At 38.2% G+C, this 13,565-nt stretch overlaps 1 protein-coding gene across 1 annotated transcript in view; it reads right to left on the minus strand.

Annotated features, from left to right (window-relative positions):
• Window positions 1–1,352, minus strand: part of fam171a1 (family with sequence similarity 171 member A1) — a 189,373-nt gene extending 188,021 nt beyond the window's left edge. Inside the window, exon 1 of the mRNA XM_039737537.1 lies at window positions 943–1,352. Within this exon, the coding sequence (XP_039593471.1) occupies window positions 943–1,048 (106 nt within the window). The 5' untranslated portion in view covers window positions 1,049–1,352. The remainder of the gene's footprint in view (window positions 1–942) is intronic.
• Window positions 1,353–13,565: the final 12,213 nt, after the last annotated feature.

Consider the following 13,565-nt stretch of genomic DNA (forward strand, 5'->3'; position numbering starts at 1 on the left):
AATCAGAATTCGCACCCTAGCATGTGGTCTACCATTATCGAGTGGTCCAAAGCGGCTCGGTAGGGGGAGGGGGGAGATCTGGGATTTGCTGCTGTCATTTCAATTCTGCAGTCCGCAGCCCCTCACCCAATCCGCGGATGCTGCACCGTGGGAAAGGAAACTCCGGGAGCTGTCAAAATAGCAGCAACCCGCTGTCGCTTAAAGAACAGCCCCGCTAGGTGCCTCCCTCGCCCGATCACCTCCAGAACGCAACACGGCCTCCATGTAACCGCACTCATTAGTCCCCGTGCCTTGTTTCCCAGTTCAGTAGGTTTAAACAAATGACACATAAAAGGGAAGCGGTAACACTTGTGCAGCGGAATCGTTTTTTGAAGGATGCAAAGGGCAAATGCGCTTCACGTGCGCCCATCACAGAAGATTGCGGCACAAAGGAACTGCAGCGGCCAACAATGCTCTTTGCGGACAGGCGACTTGCAAAGAGACCCCGCCAGCGTGGTTCCGAGACTCCTTAATGTATATATAATACTACATAATGAAGAACACTACTGATATTAACAATAAAAGTTAGACGGGATCAACTGCTTTGCGCGGGTGGGTGAGTGGGTGTGTTTTTGTACTGGCGAAGCGGGGTTCCGCCGATTGGCTGCTTTTAAAAACACACGACCGTCCACTGGGAGAAAGAATACAGCTTTTTTTGGAAAAAGCGGCACTTTTCACGATAATATACTGGGTATTTTTTCAACCACTTACTGTTTCAACACTTTATAATAAGAAATCACAGTTTTTAATCGCTGCGCCCTTACTTCGATGAAAAACATTCATTTACGATGAACGAGTAAAACCAGTAAAGCACAATCACGCTACGGTTAAATCATTTCCGCGCACATCAACAGACAAACCTAAAAGCCAGTTTTTCAAATAATAAACGTCTACTCCACCCACCTTGTGCAGCGTTTTCTTCCTGCAAGTTCTTGGTCACAGCTTTCCAGACATTGCAGCCCAATAAACAGAGCAGGAGGGCTGCGGACCTGCTCATTTCCAGCCGCATTCAGCTTTGAACGGATAGAAAGCTCTGCGCGTCCCTTTGTTTATCCTAGCTCTTCACATCGGTCGCCACGGATTGCGCGGTTTTACGCTGCCCGACCTTCCATGCTGCTTCTCCTCGTCCCTTGTTCTCTCCGTCATCTACTTATTTCTAGTATTAAATTTCCTATCTCCGATCTGCATCCCTCGTTTCACGCAGCAGCTTTTCTGTTTTACCAAAAAGAAACACACAAGCGCCACCGATGGTTAACGCTTTCGCTGCCAACGCGTTTGCTAGAGAGCATCCCGCCCCACCAGAAGACAATAGACGCCATCTGCTGGATCTGCGTCGGCGTCGTAGGTAGAAATGAGACCAATGCAGTACGGCTTCAATCTAGCAGCGCATCAGATGAAGGCTCAGCGGTTGAAACACCGAGTTTCAAATTTACAATGTGTCGTTCAACGTAGAATTAAACTTCTCTACGATTTTCCCGTTTCTAGACGCTCACTGGCAAAGGGTAACATTGGCCAAGACAAACTCTACATCTTCATTTTCTACCCTTTTGTGTTAATAACTCTGCTTTGTAACTTAATTACAACATTCTGCTGTAGTAAATGTTCCTTCAATTCAGTTCATTTTATGCATTTTCAGCGCTCTTCACTCTCAAAAAGCTTACAGATTTATTAATATAAAGCAGTATTTATACTGTACACACATACTTATATATAAATGAACAAAAATTGGTTCATAATCTATACCTTACCTGTAACCACCAATTATTTTTAATATATGAAGTCTTCCCAAAGTAATTTATCCCTCTTCTATTCAACTTCCCATAGGAATGAAAAATCCAAAATTAGATCTTCCTACTATCTTTTTTGGTTTCTCCTAGACAAAAATTTGATCAGAAAGAAATCAAATGAAAAATATTTCCATTGTCTCGTGCTTTATACTCCAGTATTCTCACAAATGTCTCCTCCTAAGTTTCAGCAGAGAGCTCAGCAACGTCACAGATTTTCCAGTAACTTGTCATTTATTTATGTATTTATTTATTTTGCAGTTTGAAACGATTTGCATTGTGTGTTCACTAATATATGGTGGACAGTTGTACTGGGTAAATAAAACACTTTACTATGATTGTAACATTGTAGTCATTGCTTCTGAATAATGCTATTAGTTACGCTAATTTCTATTGACATGCTCCAATTAGATCATCCTCAGTCTGGAAGAAAAAGCAGACAGTGTGGAGTAGTGGGTCAAGAGTTAGAATTTCCCACCCTAAAATTTTCCTATGGGTTAGTCCAATTAACCCTCAGCAAGGCACTAAAAGCTTATCCAGGGCAGGATGGCATATGGGACAAGAACTAGATCTGAACAATACTTTAAACCCTCATGGGACAAGGGACAGACTTATGCATATACTCATACGTATGCATTAGTTTAGAGTTTCTAACAAACTTAACATGCACATCTTTCAGATGTGAGAGAAAACCCACACAGATATGCGAACAACATACATAATACACACAGTCAGTAAGCAGTCTTGGATTCAAACTGAGATTCAGTAAAGAAGCTGTGCTAACCATTGTACTACTTTATTCTGAAATAACAGTTTCTTATAATAAGCATTGCATCCACTGATTTTGGCATGTACCAGGCAAATATAAACTGCCCCTTACCAGTCTTTGTCACAAATTTACAGTAGGCTTTCTGTCACATTTAATCCAAGAAACAATTTGCACATACAGAAAGGACCATCAATGAAGCCCAGAATATTGAGCAGCTCCATAACACTTTCCCTTTGTTAAAAACCTTTCTCAGGTTTACGTGCTACAGATACTGTCCCTTTCTCAGCAACAATACAGTACAGAAAACAAACGGAGATCATTGCTGCAATACAAGCCAGTTTTGACAGTGATCCTCAGTGTTTTTCATGTGAATGAACCCTCTCCACTTTTATTCCTGTTCCTTAGAACAGGAATTGGGTTATATTAACATTCGCTGTTTTCAAATGCGTTTAAAAAAAGTAATCATGACACCAATGAAATCAAATTCATTGATCATATGCAGAGTTTCTATGCCGAACCAGCTGTCCATTTTACATCCCATTATCTTCTATCAATGAATGCATTAACCATGTGCCTAGTAACTTCTCTTGTCTCAGAAAACAGAGGTTCAACCTTGTAGAAGATGAACTCTGGTCACTTCAGGAGGGCGTTATTAGATCGGCAGAATTAGGGCAGTAGTACTGGAGTAACCTTTGGAACTTTATTTAGCAGAGGCAGCCAAACAACCATCCAACACATTCAGGGGCCCTCATGTAGAGCTTAACTGGAGGTTTCTGCACCATATGTTGTCATTATTAATTAAACTGCCCTCAATTCTATGTTAGTGTACATAGTGGCCAGTAACATGAAAATAAAGGGGCAACAACTAAAGAGCTAGAGAGTGTAGGTGGGTTTTTAATTTTCATTTGTAAGTTCAAGACAGAGGGAGCCTCAGAAACACTTCACTGTCTTATATCTCAAAACCCTTAAATATCCCAGTTTTTCCTGCTCCGCAAAATTCACGCACCGGTCAATTCTCCTTATCTTATTGTTTCCACAAGGAGTCATTCTAAAGTTCTTTTTTCACCTTAATGACACTGCTCTCTTTTTAGTGTACTGTATATGGATTTTTAGTAAGATTTTTCCAGTACTGATTCATAAGAAACTAGTTTATCATGACAGCAATGCACGCAAGGTAGAATTTCATCCTGGATGGGAAGCCAATTCCTTATAGTGCATATTGGGCCAAATCACAGTTGCAACTTAACCTAAAATGCACAGATTTGGGAAGTGTGAGAAAACCAAAACAAAACCACTCATTCATAGTTAACTGAAGAACCACTCATTCCTTGGTTAACTGTCAGGATTGCTCCTCATTTGTATTGCTTTTTCCTTTAATATCCTTTGTCTTAATGACCAAGTAGGCAGAGTCACTTTTTGCTAATGTCTTTGTTGGTTCAATGAAGGTATATTTCTTTTCTTCATACCTGGGGTTGCATTTGTTCTTTGTCCTCTGTTAGTTTCCTTCCATCAGATTCATCATTATTTTATCTTCCAATATTTCTAACCCTTCAAAAATCTTTTTTATTTTAAAACAGGCCAAACCATACTGTAGGTCTTCTACTTAGTTGTTTCTATCAAAGTTAAAGACATCTTAGAATGGCCCCGTCCGAGTACCAAGAAACAGGTGCAGGCTTTCTTGGGGCTTGCGGTTACTATCTCAAAGAGCAGCACCCTTGACTGACCTGACAAAAAGGGCGCCCCTATACGTGGTGTGGACCGACAAAGCAGAACACGCGCTCAGTGACCTAAAGAAGGCCCTAACGCCGGCACCTGTGTTACGGACGCCCCATTTTGGGCTCCCGCTTATCCAGACCGACGCCGGACACAGGCCTGGGTGCCGTGCTGAGCCAAAGCGCCGATGGTGTCGAGCACCCTGTGATGTACCTTAGCCGGAAACTGATGGACCGAGAACGCGGCAGTGGAGAGGGAGGCCTTGGCCATTAAGTGGGCAGTGACCCACCTCCGTACTACCTGCTGGGTCGCGAGTTCGCTCTGGTGACTGATCACGCTGAGGTACAGGCCAATGCCGATGCCCTCTCTCGTATTCACGACCTCTCAAAAGCTCTCATTTCAAGCAGTGCTGTAGGATCCCTAAATATATGTAGTAATGAAGAGGATTTTCATGAATAGAATATAATACATTTTTTCTTGTAATTGGATATGTTTTTTAGGGAGGGGACAGTGATGTGCTGAATCAGGAAAGATGTATAAAATAAAGTGCAATGATGTGCAGAAAAATACAGTACAAGCAAAAGCAAGGTGTCTGTACAGTTTTGAAGCAATGGCCTTATTACATATCAGCTGAAATGGCTGATAATGCTTTTGTTGGGGGGGCATATTTATTTTCATTCAATATTTTGTCATCCATCCATCCATACATATGTCCTTTTTATCATTAAAACAGCAGGATATATGCCTGCTGTCATACAATTTAAAGCCACCAGCAACCTAACCTGCACATTTTCTCTAATCCCCTTGAGCACTAAAGGCTGTGCCATTATGCCACAGTAAATCATTTTATATTTGTTATTTATACATATACTTGCCCATAGCTATGATATGTATATTTTTATATTGTGTTAAATATGCAGCCTTTGAAAATCCACTCAAAATATAACTGGTAGTCTGCGGTTGCAGTGTGTAAGTGCTTAACTCGTGAAAGGAAACAGAAAGATAAAAAGTGTTTTACTATGAGTACAGACTGAGTTGGCAGAAGGAAATTACACACTTAATTAATACATTGCAGAAAGGATAGATAGTCTGACAAAGACAGCTCCCTGAAGTCTTATTAGACCATCTGTACTTTACTGTTCATGTGAGAGTAAAAACTATTCTGGCCTGTGAGGATATGTTGGTCTACATTTAAACAGGTGGGTGTTCATTCAGTGCTTTTTGTCGTACTGTAGATATGCAAATTACTGCAGTTTTACTGATAGTGTCATGGTGTTACCCATTCTCCAATCCTGTTTTTTCTTCTTTCTTTTATGGCAACTATTACAATAAATAATAAGATTAATTCATGCAGCAGTTCAATATTAGTAGTCTAGGCTGAGTGAAGCAGATGAAACTTAGAAGGTTTGTCACCTTGTCACATTGCCCACTGTGGTGAAGAGGACAGTTTAACATTTTAGGAGTGTCATATGATGTTTTCTTGGGGTGATCATTAACATGTGCTTAAGTGTTGCATCATTTTGTTCTTGCACCATCAGCCTTACATTTATTTCCACGTTGCAGATTATGACATAAACCTGCTTGTGGTTTGTAATTAATTCAGATCATTTTTTGAACTGTATGTCAAAGGATCAGAGAGCGCTAAGTACTTCAAAACCTATTCAAGTTCATTGAAGTGATCTTTGCAGTAATGCTGAACACATTCTGATTATAATTCATTGTCATGAAAAATGTGTAGTCTTTAATACAATTATTTATTCAGAGGTCTTTTTATAATATGATTAGTTACAGGTTTATTGTTGCATGTCACATAAACTTAAATAATTTTGCACTTTTCCTCCATAAAGCAAGCAGACATATAATTGCTTCCACAACCTGAATTGCCAGGCACAGTATAGTATTCTGTAAAATGAAAATTATTCAGGGTTCCTTTATTATTGACTGTGATATGACAGTCAGGAAGAGCACAGGCTCATATATGACAACTCTGTTCTTGGAGCTGTCTTATCAGGGAGTCCAAAAGCAGACATCTCTTCCAGGTAATGGAGATTGTCACATTATTCATAAGAATCTAGCAGAAATTGCTCATCAGATTTACCAAAGCAACTTTACTGGGAGTGTCATGGTTTTGCCAAGGCTCTCTCCCTGTTTTTTGTTTATTTTTTCAGTTTATTTTCTTGATTTTTATAAATAATTTGCTTCCTTTGTTAATATACTGTAATTGTATGTTTATTTTATTCCTTTATGTAATGGTTTCTGCTAAGTACAGGTATTTGCTTTCTCTCTAATTATTACATAATTTTCTTTCTATAATTCAGGTATTCAGTTTTATTCTGTTTCTTGACTTTCTTCTTTATGAGGAGCCCAATGGGCTTTGTCTCCTGATACTACAGGTGACCTAGTGAGGAGGCTGCAATATATAACAAGCTAACTGCCAGGCATTTAGGCTCTCTTTGTTTTTCGCTTGCCTTTACTCTTTTGTTTTGGATTATTTGGTTAGGGTTATTCTTTCCTTTTTATTCCCATTTGGTCTTCTATATTTAACTTTTTGTTATACTGTTCTTAGGTTATATTAGACTTTAGGTGTTTGAGGCTTTTTGTATTTTGACCTTATTTTATTAATGGTATTTTAGATCACTTGGCCTTATTTTTGTTATGGAATTTGGGTTTATTTAAGTGCTGATTGTAATGTTTAAATCAGAGTCTGTTCCCTGTCTTAAGTATATTTTCTTTTTGTGTTTTCTTTAAAATATTATTTCTCTTGTCTTATTTTGTAATTTGTGTGAATTGTGTTTATTTAAATGTGATTTAGCATTTATGTATTATGAATATATTTTATGTTTTATGGGTGAAACACAAAGAGTCGGAGTCACCATGGCATCAGTGCTGAGGGATCACCCTCAGCCTTTATATTTGAGGCTAATGAATTAGATCCCTTGGAGTGTCATTAAGGGTTGTGGATTTAAGAGCATTTATTTGTAAATACTTATCAGAGTTTCTGGGTTATAGTTGCTTTTTTGTCATCTTTGATGGACAAACTGTGTATGTATGTGTATGTGTATTGTGAACTTTAAAAAATCTGAGTCCCATTTTGGGCCTGTACAAGGCTTGAAGCCTGTCATTTGACTTTTTAACCAGGCTGCCTGAGGTGAGGCCTATTTCTGAGGCAGAACAGTAAAGTTCTGTTCTTGGCTTTTGTTTATTTGGATGTCTGTTCTCCCTGTTTTAACAATTTGTGTTGGATATAATAATATGGATTATTTGCTGTCTCTTTTCTGTTCCCTGTATGTTTATTTCACTTTTGAAAACATTTTTTTATCATTATTTGTCACATAGTCATTTTGTATTTCTTTTTCTTTATCTGGCCAACATCATTTTGTCAATTTGTTGTTATTAGCATATAAGCTTGGCTAGACTTTTAATGCTGTGTAAAGTCATTGAAACAAACAGCTGTTGGGGGCACAGGCAAGCAGAATACCTACATCTTCAGAACAACAGTGTCTGATCAACTTCAGTAAAGACAGACAAATTGGTACTCTTTTTGCATACTGAACTTCATTAACATTGTTTCTGTAAAAAACTGATGATTCAGCCTTAAAGTATAGTGTAAGAATGTTGTTGAACAACAAACACCAAGCATGGAGACAGGGTGACTACATTAAAACTTTGCTCAAATTTGCTATAAATGTGTAATTTGTAAATATTCATATTTATCCACTTATATATTCTCATTAGTAACAAAATGGCAAATAATAATTCAGCTCCTCCATCTCCCATTCTTAGCCAAAACATTTTTCTAGTCATGTTCTAACCTGCTCAGTCCTGAACAGGGTTGCGGTGTTGCTGGAGTCTATCCCAACCAACACAGGGCACAAGGCCAGAACAAAGCCTGGGCAGGGCGCCAGTCCATCGCAGGGCAAATACAGACACCTCAGCCACAGACTAGGGCCAATTTAACATCTAACTTGCAAGACTTTGGAACTTGGGAGGAAACAAGAACACCCAGAGGAACCCCATGCAAACATGGGGCGAACATGCCAACTCCACACAGGGAGGATCCACAATGCGAACCCTGGTCTCCTTACTGTAAGGCAGCAGTGCTATCACTGCACCATTATAAAAGTAACACTTGTCAATGGTCATGTCACTTGTCTTTCTCAACTCTGTCTTTCTCCCTTTCTCTTGCTCTTTCTTTTTATTTATACTTAACCATGGCTTTTTTCAAAATATTTTGAGCAGGATAAGACATCTCTTTGTTTTACAGAGCCTATAAAAATACAGTAGTTCATTCAACAATTATTTAGTGTTTTATATTTATAATTAATTTAGACTAATTTGCAGAGATCTTTTTACACATTGTCATTAAATAGTCTTTTTCTGTTGACCATTTTCAAAAAAGCTAAATTAAATCCACTTTCATTCAATGTTGTATAACAATAAAATGTAAAAACATTCAAGGGAGTGAATACTAATTATAGGCATCTAACTTTCAGTTAAAAATATTTATTTCTCTTGTGCATGCTAAGCACTTCTTCTGCTTAGAATGCATATCTTTAAAGCAATGTAATGTACAGATCACAGTAAAATTGATGATTATTGATTACTTTTACCACTTGATACACAAAGCTTTTGCTTTTCCAACCACCTCCCTGCATCATCCAGTGGTCTGGACTATAATAGTAAATCAATCTCTGAACAATATTACTAACCACCTTTGTTATTTCATTGTTACGGTATTTTATTCTCCGTACTTAATGAGGAGTTAATCACAAATTGATGAAATGGTTAGATTATTCTAGATTATTTGGCCTCACAGTGCATTTTTTATTTTACCTACATACAGTAAATTTTGAACTTTTCCCTTTGTACAGATGTTGGATAAAAAATAGAAATGCCTTCAGTACACTACACAACTTCAGTCCAGAGAGCATGTCAAATGTAATGACTTGTCACCTTGAGGATGTCAAATTATACCTAAAGAAATTGCTGGGATTGATGGATTACGCAACCACCTCATTACTTTTCAAAGCATTTTCAGAGTTTCCAGAGTACTTCAACTAAGCTGTATTATGTCAGCCAATGTATGAATGTTTTCCAGGTATTGTGAGTTGCAGTCCCTGCCTGTCTTTTTACTTTTTCCACTCTGTCATGGTACCACAAACATGAGCCATTAGACAGATTATATTTCTTTTGTTTGCATTCTCCAAAATAACCATTTATTTCTTTCCTCACAATTGGGTGATATGCATTGCACTATTAGCTGAGGGCACATTGTGTTACAGCTACTGCAAGGGTTGTCAACTACTTCACACTCAGTGCCCAGTCCTTATGACTTAAGACCATTATGAGTCTGAATTGGTGGGAATGTCAGGCTACAAAAGTGGTGGTCATAGGTGCACTCTGATTATATAAATGAAGGCTTCAACTAAAAATCGTTGCAAGAGTTGTAATGTGTGATGCTGACTTAACAATAGGACCATCCTTTGTCTTAAGAACAGCTTGGAATACAAGTCATGAAGTGTATATAGTGGAATATTTCAAAAGCCTTCAAGAAGCTTCTCTGAGAAATGAAGGAATTGGAAATTAATTTTGCCTCCTATAAAGGTTCTATGATACACTGGATTTGATGAGTGGAGAGGCTATGGAAAGTGATTGAGTGCATAATTATGTTCATAAAACCACTCTTTAATTAGTTTGGCAGTATGCTTCTGGTCATTATCGTCTTGGAGTATAGTAACATCTAAGGAAACAGCATTTGTCCCATAGGGTTCACTTGGTACTGTAAAATGGCTGTTATATGTCCTTGGAGAGAAATCATTGGTTACAAGATAGCTGCCTATAACATTACTGATCCCTTTCCATGCTTAAAAGTTGGCAATAGGCATTGTGGATTGAAGGGATCCTTTACCTTTCTCCAGACCCATCCAGACCTTTGAAATAGGGTGGAAGATGACTCTGCAGACCATTTTACTTTTTCCACTGTTCAGGGCTTCAGGTTTTGTGGTCCTTACACAAAGTTATGCATCTTTATATGTTGACCATTGAAACAAGTGGCTTCTAAATGGCAGCCTTGCTAAACTTTTAACTTTGTGAAACTCACCATGTATACTTTTTGGTAGGACTCGGTCACAAAGGTGCTGACAAATGCATCATTTATGGCATTTGGCAGCAATCCTGTGAACTGTTCCTTGAATCAGTGTTGCTGAGCTTCAGTTTATGACCATGGTTTCTGTTTGCTGTTTGTTCATATTTGGCTTATGTTGTCATTATTTTTGAGACACTTACCTTTGACATGTGAAATAATTTTGCACTTTTTGTGAGTAATTAATCTAAAATTTGAGATCTGACTGTTTAGCCTCTTTTGAACTCAGTTAGTTGTCTCATGTTGCTTCAAAAAACACCTGTCAAAGTGCTAATTGAGACTTTTTTAGACCAGAGACATACAGCTAATTGCCAATTATCCTTGTACGACTCAACTTTGCAGCTGCATTTGCTACTGTGATTTAATAGCTTCAAAGTTAAACACATTTTTAATGTGTTGCTACCAGTAGTGGAGCCAAAGGTGGGCGTGGATGGCCACTCACTTGGAGCCTCTGCTCATCCCCTTGGAGACCTTGCCCATCCAATCACTTTTCAATTTTCAAACTGAAATGTATATATATAATACTGTATATATTTTATGTAAAACAGTTTTGATATTTCTGTTAATATTTTTCGTCACTCTATATAAGATATAACTATTTTTAATGGCTGGGTTTTTGAATTTATGTGCGTGTGTTTTCCAATATTGTGTGCATTACTGAGCAGGATTTTATTAGAGGATCCCCTTTGTTTGGCCACTGATGTTTAAGTTCTTTAAATTGTCTTTTCTGGGTGAATGTTATTTATCAGCCAGACTGGGGGCTGGCGCTTGCAATTGATCCTCTCTCCTCTTGTTTCACTGCAGTTCAGTTGAAGGTTATGCTTTTCAGTTGCATCACTACCGAACCCCTAAATAACATAATTTCTGGCCATCCTTGACAACATCACCTAGAATCAGTTCCTGTTATGGCCACCCTAACTCCTAACTCTTCCTCCTATCCACCATATTTATAGAACAGACTCATCCTGTTAATTCAACTCATTTGTGAACTTTGATCTGTAAAGATGTGCTTCTTTTATTTTGCTGATTTTTCAGTATAGAAGGTGGCCATCCCCAAACTTTTTTCTTGTCTACTGCCTTATTTTTTACCACAGCACAACTAGTTTTATATATGCCCACCCACCAGCAAATTTCTGGCTACGCTACTGGTTGCTCCTTTTATCTTGTCCACTACAGTATGTTTTCAGCATAGCTGTGTATAATGACTCAGACTTGTGAAATAAATTTTCAAATATGCATATTGTTTTTTGCAATTGTCAGGGTTCAGTTAGAGGTTTTATCCGTGGCATATTTGTGTTTTCTTTTTATTTGATAATTTTGCTGTTTGTTAAGAATTATTTTGTAAATACTTCTGATTTTTTTTTGTTTTTACATTATCTGTAGGCAAGAATATTTTTGTTTTTTTATTACATAATATCTAGTTCTTTTATTTTTTTTAGTTGTGACCTTTATGTTAAGCCTAGGAGGGGTGAGGTGCTAGGGCTGCAGAACTGCTCCTAGCAGTATTTAAGAAGAATCAACACATCAAGCAGCATGCTGTTTAGCTTTCCTATCCTTTGAGTATTGGTTTTACATTCTGAAATGCTAGTTTTCAATTTCTGACATTTACTGTATTTATGATATTGTTTGTATTTTGTATTAGGTTTTCGGTTGCTTCAGGTCTGGGTTTTATTTTCTTTATCTTTGCTCCTGCCTTTGTTTACTTTGAAAGACCTTTGAATACCTATAATAAACAATTCTATATTAAATAACCATATTTTGTTTTCTTGGGCCAGATGTTTTGTTTCCTCTCTCACTTTCAGAATCAGAATCAGAATCAGAAAACTTTATTAATCCTGAAGGAAATTACTTATGTTACAACTTAACAACAGACAAGGGACATGTTACACTAAGAGCACATATAAAAGTAATCATATAAATATAATAAAGTATTATAAATGTAAGTATCAAACTAAAGTACAGAGTGTTGCACCTTAAGTTAATATTGCACATTTTGAAAACAAAGTTATTCTCATGTGAAGAGCAGACAATTTATTGCAAAAGAACAGAGAGTATGTTGCACATTTCAAGTACCTGAAAAAATGTACTTGGATATCCAATAAAGAAAAAAGGGTAATAGCTTAAAGTGTGGATGAGTGACGAGAGAAGGTGTTATAGAGTCTGATGGCTGTGAGGAGGAAGGATTTCCTGTGACGTTCAGTGGAGCACTTGATGCTAGTCAGTCTGCTACTGAAAACGCTCATCTGTCCAACCACAACACTATGAAGTAGGTGATTAGCATTTTCAATTATAAACCAAAGCCTAGAAAACATTCTCTGATCTGCCACAGTTTCCAAGCTGTCTAGTTTCTCTCCTACCACAGAGGCAGCCTTCTGAATTAGTTTGTTTAGTCTCCTGGTGTCTGCCACTTTCATGCTGCTCCCCCAGCATGCCACAGCGAAGAAAATGGCACTGGCCACCACGCTGTTATAGAACATGTATAGCATAGTGTTGCTGACATTAAAAGATCTGAGCTTGTGTGGGAAATACTGCCTACTTTGACCCTTCTTGTATATGGCCAGCAAGTTCCTGGACCAGTCTAGCTTATTGCCCATATGCACCCCTAGATACTTGTACTCCTCAACAATCTCCACCTCCATACCCCTAATAGACAGGGGAGTGGATGAAGATCAGTCTTCTTAAATCAATTACCAGTTCTTTAGTTTTACTGGTGCTGATCTGCAGTTGATTCAGCTCACACCAGTCAAGAAACCTATCAACTACTTTCCTGTATTCCATCTTGTCTCTATGTCTGATACTACCAACTATTGCAGAGTCATCAGAGAATTTCTGCAGATGGCAGCCCTCTGTGTTGTAACTAAAATCTGTAGTTTACAGGGTGAAGAGGAATGGTGACAGAACTGTCCCTTGTGGAGCACCAGTTCTGCACAGCACGGTGTCAGACAAAGAGCCCTGTAGCTGCACAAACTGTGACCTTCCCGTCAGATAGTCCATGATCCATGAAACTAAGGGAGCATCCACCTGCATTTCCGATAGCTTACTCCCCAGTCTGGCTGGCCAGATGGTGTTAAAGGCACATGACAAATCAAAGAACATAATCCTGAGAGTTCCTCCTGGC

This window comes from Polypterus senegalus, chromosome 15 (genome assembly GCF_016835505.1).
Source record: "Polypterus senegalus isolate Bchr_013 chromosome 15, ASM1683550v1, whole genome shotgun sequence".
In the NCBI taxonomy this organism is placed as follows: domain Eukaryota; kingdom Metazoa; phylum Chordata; class Cladistia; order Polypteriformes; family Polypteridae; genus Polypterus; species Polypterus senegalus.